The 15,611-nt window shown below is 39.1% G+C and overlaps 1 protein-coding gene across 2 annotated transcripts in view; it reads right to left on the bottom strand.

The window, feature by feature from the left end:
* The window catches only part of LOC124799437 (cytochrome c oxidase assembly protein COX18, mitochondrial), an 82,384-nt gene that overhangs the window by 36,837 nt on the left and 29,936 nt on the right, over window positions 1-15,611 (bottom strand). Inside the window, exons 4-5 of one of the 2 annotated variants that reach the window (XM_047262923.1) lie at window positions 8,193-8,317; window positions 6,603-6,839 (exon numbers count right to left, since the gene is read on the bottom strand). In XM_047262923.1, the coding sequence (XP_047118879.1) occupies window positions 6,603-6,839; window positions 8,193-8,317 (362 nt within the window). The remainder of the gene's footprint in view (window positions 1-6,602; window positions 6,840-8,192; window positions 8,318-15,611) is intronic. The other variant, XM_047262924.1, reaches the window with a different exon arrangement.

The following is a 15,611-nucleotide window of genomic DNA, read 5'->3' as shown; positions in this document are numbered from 1 at the left end:
GCAGACCGATCCTCATCTTACAGAAGCAATTCAAAATTTTCCAGCACCATGAGCAACCAAACAGATACAGTCATTCGCTGGTTTGTGTAACTACTACCATATATTTGTAAAAGATTTTGCAAAAATATCCAAACCTCTGAACAGATTACTTAAAAAGGGTGTAAAGTTTCAATGGACACAGGAGTGTCAGTTAGCCTTTGAGAAATTGAAGGAGGCATTGATTTCAGATCTGGTATTGGATTTTGAAAAATAGTTCATCGTCTCATACACTTCTAACAAAGCTATCCACCATATTTTGGGTCAGACTGTTAATGGATGGGAATAGCCAGTAGCATATGCTTCAAGTCAGTTAAATAAAGCACAAGGTAACTGTTGTATCCTGCCTACTTGTCAAATATGGGGTGCCTAGGAAACCTGCTCCTCGGATCACTAGACAAATAATTCAAGCAAATCGTATTAATGAAGTTTACTACAAAAGAAAATGATTACAATACTTAACTTTGTGAAATACAGATGTGTCGCAGGCAAAGGGTGACAGACAAAATAAGTCCTAAAACAAGTGAACTAATACAGTGGATGCTCCTATCCAGGTCGCTGGTCTTGACTTGTCATAGAACTCACAGAACTGAGCCACGGTCAAGCGGCGTGACACTTATGTCCTCTTCTTATAGAGGGTGCTGCTGTTGCACTGTCGACCTGCAGAGGGGTCGGTCAGCATTTCACAGCCCTCTCTGCTCTAACGTTCCCACCTGGCTTTATGCCGGAACAGTAACTACACGACAACTCGAAGGAAACATTAGCGACCATATGCAGTATTACATATTTCCAGTGTTACTAGTATGGTAGATTCAAGGTTGTGACTGATCATGGGTCACTGAAGTGGTTGCTTGGTCTGAAAGACCCATTTAGTTGTCTAATGTGTACAGTTCTCAAGCTTAATGGATCTGATTATGAGGTAATCCATAAGCCAGGTAGGAAAAGACAAACACAGACGTGTTAAGTTGCAAAGTGGCCATGTTGAGTACACTGGGCAAGAGTGTGTTGGAACGGCAACAAGCACAGACAGACCATAAAGACTCTCAGGCTTTTAAGTCATAGCCACACTTTATCTACATGAGGATTTGTTGTACAGAATCATGAAATGCAGACCACATGTCATGGTTCCAGCAGATTTTCAAAAGGAGATGTTACAACAGGCTCATGACCGTATGTTGTCAGGTCACAGTGGCTGATAATTAACAGATGGGAGTGTTGTGGAACAGTTTTGGTGGAGGAATAGGAAACACAATGTGGAGCAGGATATCAGAGATTGCGTACCTTGCGCACAAAAAGAGAAGATATTTCACATCAGAAAATCCCTTTGCAGAGGTCACCAGAGACGTCAAAGCCATTTCAAATGCTTGGCCTTGACATATGTGGGCCATTCAACAAAACACCTGCAGGGAATGGGTATGTGCTTACAATAATTGACCACTTTTCATGCTTTCTAGTAATAGTAGCAATTTCAGACCAATGACAGCCAGTACTGTGGCAGGAGCTTCATTTCAGAACTTATGAAGTTCTTTCAGCTATGCTATCTGTTACGTATTTAGAAGTTCAGAACGAGCCCATTCACCACCAAACCAACGGTAAGACAGAGCATGTTCATAAGACCATTTTGAAGATGCTGAGCTTTAGTGTGAATGTTTGACACGATGACTGGGATATCTATTTTCTGTGTCTTTTGTGCATACAACTCAAAGACTGGTACGAGAACAGGGATATCTCCATTTGAGGTTGTATGTGGGACAAAAATGATGTCCCACTTGGACATTTTAACCCTTTTGAGGGTGCATTTTTTGTAGCAACTCAGCAAAGATAACTTTTTTGCTATTCTATTAGTACTGTGATCAACTGACTACATTTATTTTTTGATAATTTTATTTTTGTGCTTTAGGACCAAAAACTATGGTGGTACATATATCACCATGCCTCCTTTGTGAGTTATTAAAGCTATGGTGGTAAATGGATTTCCCACTTCCCTTTTGTGAGCTGTTATGTGTTGCCATTACATATAAAAAATAATGAACAGTGTTTTCTGTTTTTATTTTATGTTTTCTTTTACTTTATTTAAAAATACTTCATGTAGATATTGAAGTTTACTTACCATAACATGAAAACATTCCTTGAAACTTTATCACACAATAAAGGTATGAACTGATACAGGTCACAATAATGTATTCTACAGAAGCAAAGCAATGTGTTTTGACAACTGTAGTGATCCCACAGCAACCACAAATTGGTTGTTGTGGCAGTTTTCATACACATGGTGCAGTGTACTACCACAGGATGTCAGACATAGAAGAGGTAAGCTTTGGGATATCCCTAATTTGGTGGTAAGCATGCTTCCCAATGACCACAAATGTCAGATCAATTTTGTAGTAAGTATCCTTCCCTAGCTCCTTCCAGAAACTACTTTGGTGGTAGCCATACTTCCCAGTAATCATTAACACACCATTGTTTAGTGGGATATATACTTCCCACAGTCCTGAAGGCTATATTTTGTAACAAACAGAAGCTACAGCTGATGCAGCCACTAGATGCCAGGAGCGTACAGAAGTGGTAATACATATTACCTTAAACGATGTAAGGAAATAGTTAGTGGGAAGTACATCCCCCACAGCCTGCAAAAGGATTGTCCTAAATTGGCATAAGACTGCACATCAGTAAAGAAGTTTGCAAGATGAATAGGGGAAATATGGAGAAACATTCAAAAAGCTAACACAAAAGCTCTGAAATGCCAGGAACAGCTGTATTAGTGCATGGGCAGCATCGTATCATATAGGGGAGTGAGTATTGGTCACTAATTCCTATAAACTGAAGGGAAAGATGAATAAATTCCTGGCCAAATATCACTGACCATATTAGGTCATGGAGATAATGCGACTGGTTAATGTAAAGTTGCAACTTTCCATTGAAACATGTATCAAGACGGCAGTTGTATAAAACCATTTAAAGGTATGATGGATGTGGTACCACAAGTACCTGCGAATTACCTGGTATGCAAAGATGCAGCAGACAGAAAAAACGAACCTTTAGTGGTTTGACAGCAAAAGGCACATGACATTCCTTATGCTTTGAAGTTGCATAATTAGCTATGCATTCTTCATGACATTGTCAGCAATGGACATATGTTTCAGGAAACTAAACTGTTTTACTGCAGCCAAGTGTCACGAGTTACCTGTAATTAGTTATGTTGTTAGAGTCTTTGAAATGTTTTAGTGGTTTTAGCTTTATTCTTGTCATCTAAGTTTACGGATATGTTTTACATTGTGTTGTATTTGGATGGATTCAGTGTTTTCATGTCATTGCCATGCATATTTTTCTTTTACTGTTGCAGGATTATTTTCAGGTTTCTTTGATGTTGTTTCTTGCTTTCTACTAGCTGTTAGTTACTCATTTCAAAAAGAGGGAACGAATGATGAATGATTCCTTTCCTCAGGCAGAAAGTTCATGAGACAGCATGGCGACAGGGAAACGGACATGTATATGGATGTAGAAGGTTCTGTTGATTTCAGGTAATAGGAAGCCCATGTACTTACGTTGGTAGCGGATGTGTAGGTATGTACTCAAGGGAGTATTGTTGTCTGCCCAGAGAGACCGGTACAGACTGATGCGTGGACATGTAAGGTGAGTATGTTTTTAGGGAAACGAATGAAACAAGTTACAAAAAGGAAAATTTACCCATACAATCCCACTTTGAAAAGATTGGGATGCAGTGGCTGTACTTGGTCTTCTCACCAGAAATTGTGTTGACAAATTGTTATGGAAAAGGGAGAACTGAGGGATTGAGGAAATTAGAGCTGCAAGGAAACTGTGTTACCATTAATGGTACACCTTGTGAGATAGGAGGGATTCCCTCCTTCAGGCTACATTCACTGGTACAACTACCATAACACTGATGCAGAATATATTGTATTGGCCAGAAGGGGGTCACTAATAGTATTGCCCACCCAAAATTTAAAGATATCATCAACCCTGAATTAGGCATTCATTATACATATTTATCGAGTCACAGCATGAGAAAATTTCAATGGAACAGAAGTTACTACAAGTTCAAATCATTAGCACGAGATTATATCATTAAGCAGTTCAGCTGCCAGTTGTAGCATGCTTCTACTAGGAAATTGCATATTTCATTTCTATAATAAACACAGACGTGCACAGACTACAGATCAAGTGATGCATCAATTGCCAGTCGAGTGGTTAGCCAGCATGGGCTGAGGGAACAGTTAATGGAAATAAAGCCACTGTATTTAATAGTGTAAGTATTAGATTAAGGACCATATTGTAATAAGGTTCTGGAAACCTCACTTCAAGAGTAAACTCACACAGTAGTGAATAAGAAAAAATCCATGAGGGATAGATAACGACTGAAGATGGGTGCTGCCATCAGCACGGCACAGAGTTCCATTAGTTAAGAGTAATTTTAAGGGAAGATTCACCTCGGAAGATTTGGGTTGAATCTTTCAAATGAGGGGAGTCATGCTCCAGATTGAAAAAGTTTGGTGCACGAATTGAATATTTTTAAATTTAAATCCAGCTGCAGCCAGGCAGTAGGGACAGCTCTGGCAATGTACTACTCAAGTAAGCCACTGTGGAGTACTGCTGACATTACGCCAAAACGTTCTGACCAGACGAGGTTGCTACACCAATCATGACCAAGATGCGTAGAACTGCGAACAGTGCAGCACAATGTGACCCAGAGTGAAGTAATACTTTGTAACTCAGAGCACTTAGGTGCTAACGAGAAACTCACATGTTGCTAACTTAAATGGTTGTAGCTGGAAGGGGGGGGGGGGGGGGGGGGCACTCAGGTGGCGTCACGACGAGGACCCTAGCGCAGCGCAGCCGTATGCTTACATGGGGCAAATGCACTGCACCACAGACTCAGTGCCATGTTACTCGTTCATTTTACTTACGGTTTCGTTCAATACACATCTGTACAAGTCAAAACAAGGGGCATGACAGGTTTTGTACACATTAAGAGTAAATAAATGATGATTAAGATGAAAAATAACTCACTCATTTGATGAAGAAGCAAATGTTAATGTAGTCTGTTTCTACTGCTGTTTACCAGACGACAATGCAATCCATAATTGCTTCCTCTTTGCGGCACATTTCTTCATTGCTTCCAACTTTGCTTCTTGATTGAGATCCCTAATCCTTATAAATGTCTCATTTTTACGTAAAGAGTAATAACTGCTTCATGAACCTCAGGAAACTTTTGTTTTAAAATAGAGCACAGAGACTTTACGACATTTTTTTGTTTACACACTCCATTTCCGTGAAAAGCAGCAAATTCTTCTTCAAACTGCAACACTCTGTTTTCCCTTGCTGGCATTGGAGTGTAAACACCATCACGAGATATAATTGATATCCAGTCTGCAGCATGATCTCCTTCACTTTTTGCTGCTGGAAAGCCTAGTGATTTATCGATGTTGTGGCACTTAAATGCAATATAGCCTGCAATGTATTTTACCGCATCTGGAAGAACATCTGAGATTACAGAGTCATCCCCCATTGTTACCACATCTGTCAGTAAATTTTCTTCCACATTCACAGTTTCTGGGATTTCTTGTAGCAGCGCTAGGTCAACAACATTTACACAGAGCTCACTGGTAATGAAACTTAGGGATGTAGAATCCAGGTCGACGTCACACTGGGAGGACTCTGGCATGATCCCAGAGAAAGAAATATCACTTTCATTACCCGTCAGTATAAGGAGACGTATCCTGTTCCTTACTTCAAAAAGTGTAGGATTGTTATAAAATATACCTAATCCTCATACCCTAGAAAAAAAGTTTTCCAGGCAATCTTGATTCAGTCTACAAGTTAATATATAGCTAACTTTCATACTTTTCAGACTCCCGAAAAGACCAAAGAGAGATTTTATTAAAGTTATGAAACCTTTTTGGAAAGGCAACATCCACCACGTTCCCCAGACCTAACTCCTCTGGACTTTTACCTGTGGGGAACACTACAGGACGTTGTTTATTGACAAAAGCCATGCACATTGGATGAACTTCGAGAATCCATTGTACCTTAATGTTCAAATATGCAACAGAACACATTGCAGTCAGTAATTCATGCTACAGTTCGGCGGCATCATTTGTGTGTGGATGTTAATGGTGACCATTTCGAACATGTACAGTGATATCTTTAAGTTGGACTTTAAGCTACACGTTTTCACCAAAAATGAGACAACTCCGTCAATTAACTTGCAAGTTATGAACTTTTAAACAGTGGATACATTTTTTTGGACCCCTCTGTATGCTGATTTTGTCATTTGAACTATATACTAGCGTTAAAATAGTTAACATATCAAGAATACATAAAAATAACGGCTATTTCTACGACAAATGAAGCCATTATATCCAGGAGGAAAAGCAAATACACCTGAGAAACATTATTTATCGCCTGTACAATATAGCGAGTCATCCACTCCCGTAAAGCAAGATAGTAAAGTGTCAAAGAGCGTTGCATTTATGTGAATTCGTTTGTATTACGGTAATTTTTCAGTTTCAATTATTTAAAGTGTTATGTATGTGCAGACGTCTTACCTTTTCGTTTGCATCACCGCTTTCCACAATTTCTTCTCCATGCCAGTTTGGAATGTTTATGCAGGGGATTGCAGTTGGTAATAACTTCTTTCTTGAAGGTAACCCTAGAAGCTCATTTCTCAGATCCCGTTCATAGTATTCAGGCCGAAAATGAGCTGAACACACACGTGCAGTTTTCACATTCACTTTGTCCTTGCGTTGGCATTGAACTATCCATTCACGTTGCAAGTGCTCAACCTTGGGAAAAACATGATAAATAACGTCCGTCGTCGTTAGAGCAGTATTAATGCAATGTGCCATGGCACAGTTACAGTGACCCTTGCTCATGACTGTCTCAAAACAAATCACTTTTATTGGATGTGCACTACCACTTCCGTGTTCCACTGAATGCACAGCACTGTAGTGTCCTCTCCGTGACGTCAAGGCGCGCACGGGCATCTGGGAGTTTTTTACTCGCTTGGGGCCAGAATGGTCTACCCGCTTTTCTATATACCTTGGGTTGTAGCAGCCCAAGCTTGGCATGGAATGAGCTAGGAAAAGCTGGTGGACCAAGTAATATGACAAACCCACTGTAGGACTACATCAGAAGCATAGCTACTAGGGCATAAATAATTGAGCTTAAGGGTTCAAGGCACTGAGTAATGCTCCAATTCTGTCTGAATCTTGAACTAGAGAGAATGACAGACTTTTGAGTTTCACAGAAACCACAGCTACCACTGGGTGATGAAGATCGGCTGTCTACCTATCCACTGACTACCTCATCGAGTTCCAGCAGAAGGCGAGCCATAGTAGTGGCATGATGCATATGGGACTTCAGGTAGTTTCAGCAAAGCAGGGAGCTGGTATCCGGCCAGCCATCACCTTCCGAGAACCTCAGGCTGATGGACCACAAGCTGTCTATGATCTGTCTGGAGTAGGCATGCCCTCGCAGCCTCCTAGTCACTCATGTCATCGGCCACTATCCTGGTTTACCCCTGGGGTCACTTCTAATTAGCATCAGGGCATCTAGTGTCAGCTATCACACCCTAGCACTCGACGTGGGGACAACAAATTCATGCAGGGGTTCCTAGCCAACACACATTCAAAGGGCTTGGGAGGGGGAGGGGGAGGGGGGAGCAGCACTTCTTGTCTTCACCTGCTGGCAACAAGCACAGCACTACAGGAGCTGCCACCCATGGTCCAGGACAACAGGCCATCAGCACATTCAGCAATCAGCTGTGTCTGCATGCACACAGTGCAACCCTGAGGCAGCCTGGAATGCTGAATAAGGCTGCTTGAAAAAACACTTCTCTATAACCACTGTTTAACTGCACACTCCATCATGAATCTGTAACTCACTCACCATTTCCCTCACCCATCCTGCTGCATAGCAGTCCATTGCCATTTGGTCAAGGACTTCTTGACATCATCAAATAAAGTGAACTCCTCAGTCATCATAGATGACGACCTTATTAAAGGTGTGAGAACCAGAATCTGCTCAAAATTAATGTCTCAAGATTTGAACAATGCCAGGTCAGCATGCCATTTGATTATAACTGTACAGAAAAAAAGCTGAGAGTCCAATGAAAAATTATAATTTTAATAACTTACCTCAACAATGGCAAGATTTGTCATGCCAAAAATTAATGGCAATATGAAAGCTGAATCAGGCAAAGTAAGATCTGAGAACCAGAGCAATCCCTCCTTAGTAAGTTGAACAAAATTTATCTCGGCACCTGAAAATGCGAAGCAGCACATTATTAGATTTTTTTGTTGGTCTGTTGATAGTACGCACCTAGACAATAAGTAAATAATCATTGAAATATGTTGAGCAATATGTGTATATAATCCCAATGGAACTTCTCTGGATTATAGTATAATCTCAGCTGTACCTTTCACTATCATATGATGTCCCATTATTTCAGTTAACACCTCCACCTTCCTATTGACTTCGTCATAGTATTGATATAAGAGTAATTCTTTCATGAAATATAATAGAGAATATACATATTCAAACAAAACTAAGTACAGTTTCTAATTCACTCAGCTCATTGACTGTACTAGTGTATCATCAATCATATAAACACACAATACGACAGCCAACATCCTTAACAAAAGGCACATCTGAATTCTGTGCTCATCTCTTCAAAAGGTCTTTTGTACACACTTAGTCCCTGAAAAGGAACAGGACGCAATGGTGAGAATACTTTATCTGAAAAACACTGACAGTGACATGGGTTTACTAATAAGGTGACTCCAAACAATTTTTATGTAGTGTTATATTACAATGATGTTAATAAATGAGTAAAATGGTGAAATTCAGAGTGAACAGAATAGAAAAGGTACATCTTATGAGAATTCTCTTTAACAACAGAGGCACGTTACTGTGAAAGATACAAAGTGCTTTGCATAACCTAATGTAATCCTGGGAAATACCAATGGACAACAAATGTCCAACAGGATCTAAAATTTCATTTTCTAAGAAGGAAAGCAAAGAACTGGTAGTGACAGGCACAGTGCACAGGAAATAGATGGTCCACATGAATTTTTGGGGGTTCTGACAACTTTTACAAATATACCGATCAAGAACACAACTTCATTACGGAAAAAAATGAAATACTGTCAATGGAGATTGGGTGACTCACTAATTATCTTCTTTTATTTCCTTGTGACAACAACCACAAGTACATTTCAAAATCAGTTACTGGTTTAAATCAATCATTTGTCATTGCACCTAATTCCATGTTCGGCAAATGGTAACATTAGGTTTCCATTGTTTTGTCAGCACAAGTATAGACAGCAGCAGGAAGAAGTCAAGCCTTTATATTCAAGAGTTCAGTCTTTCTCTGTCTACTCATACATTTACACATGCATGAAAGGAACAGTCACTTTGGCCAACTTTATACTTCCATTTTTAAAAAAAATTAAATTTTAACATTTTTTATGAAGGAAAAATAATTATTTATTCAGATGTTATATTCATTAGTAGAAACACACACATGCTGCATGCTGAAATCTATGGCACACTCCATTTATGTCATTGCTTGTAGTTGTTACCACATTGTTTTCACGTAGCATGTAGCATCTTAAAGAATGGAACACAGTGGTTGAATACTGCAGTTGGAGGTGAGACACTTGTGCAGCGCCAAGAAGTTGGCGCAGGGAATGTCAACACATGGCCACCCAAGGCATAAGCACAGTGGGGTACGAAAGCTGACTGTCAAAAAGAAATTTAAGAATTAACAACAGGTATGTGAGGTTCCCTATCCTGAATGCTCTTATCTTCTGCCTACAGGAAGAAGCCTTGTCCTCAGCATGGAACTGTAAATTCACCCTGCTATCACAGTGTCATTTAATTCAAGTTGTATCACAAAGAAACAAGTAATAGTGAACAGACATCTACACTGATTTAGCAAATCTCATATGATAGTGGGCCACAGAGAGCTCAGGTATGCTGTATATGCGCCACACACCCACTGTGCCAGCTGCAGTTATGTAGGACACCTGATAAGTGGTTGTGCAAGTGATCTGTGTAGTATGTAACATCATGAGCTGACGCCGTTCGAACAGTGTACAGTGGTTGGTGCCTGAGAGATGGGAAATTCTATTTCAGCAGTGGTGCTGGTATTCAGGTTCACACATTCAACTGTGTCCAAGGTGTATTGTGAACGGTAGACAGTCCAAATCAGACAAACTACTGCTGTCCGGTCACCACAACAGACAAACTACCAACCGTCCAACCACCCCCGATGACCATGACTGGTAACATCTGAGACTGATCATCAATAGTGGCAGTGCAGCAAATCAAGGCTCAATTTAACACAGGAGATGCTACACACATTTCCCAGTGGACAATCTGTAGGAACAAGGGTTCCATGGGGTATGAGAACTGACACCACAAACAGGTGTCACTGTTAACATGACTGCTTGCATTTGTCACCAATCACCACAGATGGACACTGAAACAATGGTATAGCATGATATGGTCAGATGAATCATGATTTCAACTGCACCATGCTGATAGGAGGCACCATGTGTGGCACAAACTACATGAACTGATGGATTCCATTTGAAAAGAAGATGTGGTCCAAGGCAGTGGTGTGTCTGTTATGGTCTAGGGTGCATTTTCCTACTGTAGAATTGGCCACCTAGCTGTATTGGAAAGGACTTTTAATGGTCCGCAGAACATTGAGCTACTCAGGGACTGTCTCCACCCATTTTTGGCCTTCCAACACCCTCAAGGTTCTGCAGTGCTTCAAGATGATAACATGGCACCAAATCCCTCCCATGTCACTCAGGAATGCTTCCAGGAACATGTAGAGGAAGTCCAAAGACTGAGATGGCCACCACAGAACCCAGATTTGAAATCTATCGAGCATATCTGGGATGTCAAGGAACACAGGCTCTGTATCAGGGGTCCTGCACCCATGTACAGAGCAGAATTGGCTGCCGCTCTGCAAACAATTTGGTCAGCTGCTTCCAGAGGAGTGCCAGTAGGGCTGTTGATAAAATATCGATATTTACCCAGGAAATATCCATATATCAGCGATATTTTCTTCCCTAATATATCGGTATGTCAATATCAAAATGGTAATATCGAGTGCCGATATTTTTATTTTATATAATTTTATTAGAATTTTTATAGAATTTTCGGTAAATGTTTGAAATTGTTCTTTTGAAATTGTAGTAGAACATAATTTTACTTTCACTGTGTGAAGCAAGTATAGGTGGCAGAAAAGAAGAAATTCGATTGCACTGGGGAGTGGTGGTGTCAAGATTTCCAAGGTGAAGAAACAGCACATGAACTGCATTAAAAAACAATTTTTGGTGTAACTACTGTGCTATTTCTTCATATCGGCATACTTCAAAAACAGTTGCTGAAAATTATGAACAAAAATCTAAATGATGGGGTTGGTCTTTGCAGTAGGTGGAGACATGTGAGGGGAAATGCTGACATAATCGGTGCTACCAACAGAAACTGCAATGTTTAGCTTCACCACACAATTTTCCAACATCAGCCTGAAGCAAGGTTTATTTCAACACATAGCCAACACAAATTAAGAACATAAGACATGAGACATAAACTGGAATGAAATACTGCATGACAGTCCACCATGGGCACAGTTGTTAATTAACAACACAAGTCGACCAAAAAAGTATTGTAATAAAGTTTTCATGTGCACAAAGTCCCATTATTAACTTACAAATTTTCGAATTAAGTGTTTTTCTTTCAGTTCTTGCTCTAAGGGGGATAGGCAGGCTGCTACCATGATTATGTACAGGATATCAATAATAAATCAGTACTTAAATATACAACTCTAAAACTGTGAAGCCAATATTTTTATAGGCCAATAAGTTGATATTTTTTCCTTCAATATATCTTTTTTTTTCCCCCGATGCATTGCAAGCCGATAATAATATTTTTTTTAGACATAAATATATCAGATTCTCGATATTTTTAAAATTATCAACGGTAGTAGTACCAGGGACTTGTAGATTCACTCCCATGGTATCTCACTGCAGTCTGCACAGCCAGAGGAGGCCTCTCTTGATATCAGGTACCTATCCCATGACATTTGCTAAGTATTGCAAATTAGTGAGAAGAATGTGAGACATTAACCAAAACCTGTGTAATGAAGGGTTAAACAGGAATTAAGCAAACATTTGTGTAACAAAGGGTTAAACTTGAATTAAAATCATGTGAATAAAGCTGGTGGAGAAAAAACATTACATCTGAATAAACCAATAGTTTTGGAATATCAGTGACACATTGCTAATAATTAAGAATGAAGTTAACTGTTGAGTGGCTTCTTAAACATTATACTATGGAATCCAGAAAAACCAAACTCAAAAGTCATACCAAAAACAGTGAAGACTGTCCGTCTGAATCTGTCAATACTTTTTGATGTACTTTTGATTGCAATTCTCCTTCTCACACATGTACTTGGGCATGCTGAGAAGTAATGTCTCCAAATTTTTTATGTGGAAACTCTTAAAGCTTTTTAAACAAAACAAACATTTTTAGCATTCTACATATTTATTCTTAATGTCTACAGATTTATTTCTCAAACAATGGAAAGTCCAGTTTTGAATATCAACAATATTATGAAAGGGATATATTGCTGTTTACTGTAAAGATGACACACTGAATTGCAGATAGGCCTGATAAAAAATCTGTTACATGTAATATCTTGGCTAAAGCCTTCTCCACAGGAGTGGGACTGAGCCCACACTGACACAAGCAAAAACACCTAACACACTCATGATCATCACCGTCAATTCTGGAAAGTAATCATCATTATATACAAAAGAGGTAATAGGTGTATTAAAAACTATGGGAACAGTTCAAAGTCAAAAATTGCATGCCACACTTCTGTATCTTTAACTCCAAATCAGAACATACTGATCTTAATACTGTTACTATGGTTACTGGTTGCGTCCCTGTAAGAAATTGTTGCACAACAGATGTCATACACAAATCCTCATAGAGGGCACTTTGGGTCTAGCTCAAATGTTGATCATTTATTTCCTTATTATGCTTCTTTTACATGTTCTTTCATTATATTTTATGCAACCCTGTTTTTATATTTACATGACTCTTGTCGTGGCCCAAATATTTCATACTACAATTGTATTTTTATTGATTTTATTTGTATTTGATGGCCATTTGCCATCACTGACATAACACACTATTTACGCAACAGCAACTGCATGTCATGCAGCAGCTCTAGTCGTTGGCAAGGGTATTTTTCTTTCTTCTTCTTCTTCTTCTTCTTCTTCTTTCTTTCTTTCTTTTTAACAGCTTTTAACTGTTGTGGTTATCTTCAGAGAAGTTACAGTTATATAGCTTTTTGCTATTGTGTTTATTTTCATATGTCTTCTAATAACTTTCATGTTACTCCATTTACAGAGTATGTAATGGTTTGAAGAAATAAAATATTTTTTTGCAATCTTGACTGTTTTTATTATATTTTTAATAGTATTTCATAGCTGCTGGTATTTCCTAAAACTACGTTCCAAAGATTTTTAAAAATAAATATATAAAAGAAATACTTGCAGCCAAGATAGGCAGCACCAAAAGTTTTAGAACATAATAAAACTATGTTATAAATAAACACAAATGACCAGTAGCATAGGGTTGGTGTCAGCATAAAAGAAAAATTTCTGCAGTCAAAGACTGTTTTCAATTCCACAGGGATTAAACAATGGATTGCTGTGTCTTTCACAGTGTTAACATTTGAGAGATATTGCTCACATAGGAAAGCCAAATGGATAACCACCTCCATCAGGACCAGTTTACCAGTCAAAGAATGATTTCTTTGGATAATCACTGAAGTGACTAAGGAGCTTTCTTGATTTTAAGATTCAGACAAGGCACTGATTGACCATGTGCTTCAAGGTACTTTCCTCACAGTTGGTCAGAGAAACAACTCCGTTCAACTTAGAGACAGATTTCAAAATCTGTATGATTATTCTGCTTGTTATTCATCAGATATAACCAGTGAAACATCACCTGATGGCTCTAGTGCTATTGTTTTAGGCTTGATATTGGTCAAGGAGATGGAGATTACTCTTGTTTTGTGATCTACTACTTCTCTTTTGTTTGTAAGGCTGCTGAATTAGTGTAACAATACTGATGATGTTCATTTCAATGTTGATTGTCACTCAGCATTGCACGATGGTGTACGTTTTTTCCAGGTACTGGAATTATGTTTGCCATTTCAGGTGCTAGTGTCCATAATGCCTGTCACCATTGTGTACCAATACTGTTCTTCAGAATGGGCTGCTTAACTGCTGAGGCAGACAACTTTCAGAAAGTGGGGAAAGGTTGGCCTTAAATTCCTTCTTTGCTTCAGAGTACATGAAGTGTTTTATTACATTCTAGTTCCTGACTTTTCCATTCCCCGACAGAGCAACTGATAGAATCAAGCAAAGGGGTACACTGAGTACCTGATTCCTGAGGTGATAAATCACAATTGCACCAGATCATTATGGTATGCCCAAATTATGGATACTTGCAATCTAGCGAGGCATTGGATACACAAGTGATAACTTTGTCAGATAAAATCAGCTGCAACGAACTCTGTAAACTTCAGTCTATGAAAAGTTAGCACAAAAACAGCATTCACTTCACATTCTCTTTTCACTATTTTCATAACACTTCTTACTTCAGTTAAATCATCTTACTTTTTCCACAGTAGATCTTTTGTGTGAAAGCGTATGACCCCTTGCAGGTGACAAAGCTTCTTCAATAAATTAATACCATGCATAGTTCACTGGTAAGAGCATACGGCCCCCAGCTCCTTTGGATTTAAGATCTTGTTTGCTTGGACAGTTTTCACTGATTCTACTAGAAGTGTCATCTTACAGTACCGATTGATGTGACAGAACTTGTTGGTCTCTCTAATGATTTATGCATATAAAATGACGAAAATTTTCCAGCAGCTCCAGAATCTTGTTTAATAACAAGAAATACAATTTTCAGCACAGACATGACCTGTTTAATTATTTATTTTGGGTCCAACTGTCTCCTCTAATGGACTAGCCATACAACCCCTTTTATTTGGCCACTGTGAAGATTCTCTAACAAATCACCTGAGCTGCTGGGGGCGTTTGAATGTAAAATTGGAGACTCCATTCAATTACTATGAATAAATGAAAAAATTAACATCCATACAAACTGATAATTTTTCATTACTTTAATATAAAGAGGTTTGTAGCATTCTTGTGATCTATCGTCACTATCCAAGACACACAATGTCCTCCCATCATACCTAATGGTGGTTGCTGAAGGGGCAGGAGAGAGGAAGAGGTGGGAGACAAGGATGGGTGGGACAGCGGGATGGACAGCACAGTAATTCCTTTGTGATGCTTCCTGTCTAAGTACAACAGTAGCAATGAGAACTCATGTCATTGCAGTTTACCGACTCCCATGACATTACTGATGAGCGAGATCATCCCCACATACATTCCAACATGATGATCCTGTCTCTAATTTCCATTTCCAATGTACTGTTTAGAGTTATTCAA

This window comes from Schistocerca piceifrons, chromosome 1 (genome assembly GCF_021461385.2).
Source record: "Schistocerca piceifrons isolate TAMUIC-IGC-003096 chromosome 1, iqSchPice1.1, whole genome shotgun sequence".
Classification (NCBI taxonomy): domain Eukaryota; kingdom Metazoa; phylum Arthropoda; class Insecta; order Orthoptera; family Acrididae; genus Schistocerca; species Schistocerca piceifrons.
This window is presented reverse-complemented; position numbering and strand designations above follow the sequence as displayed.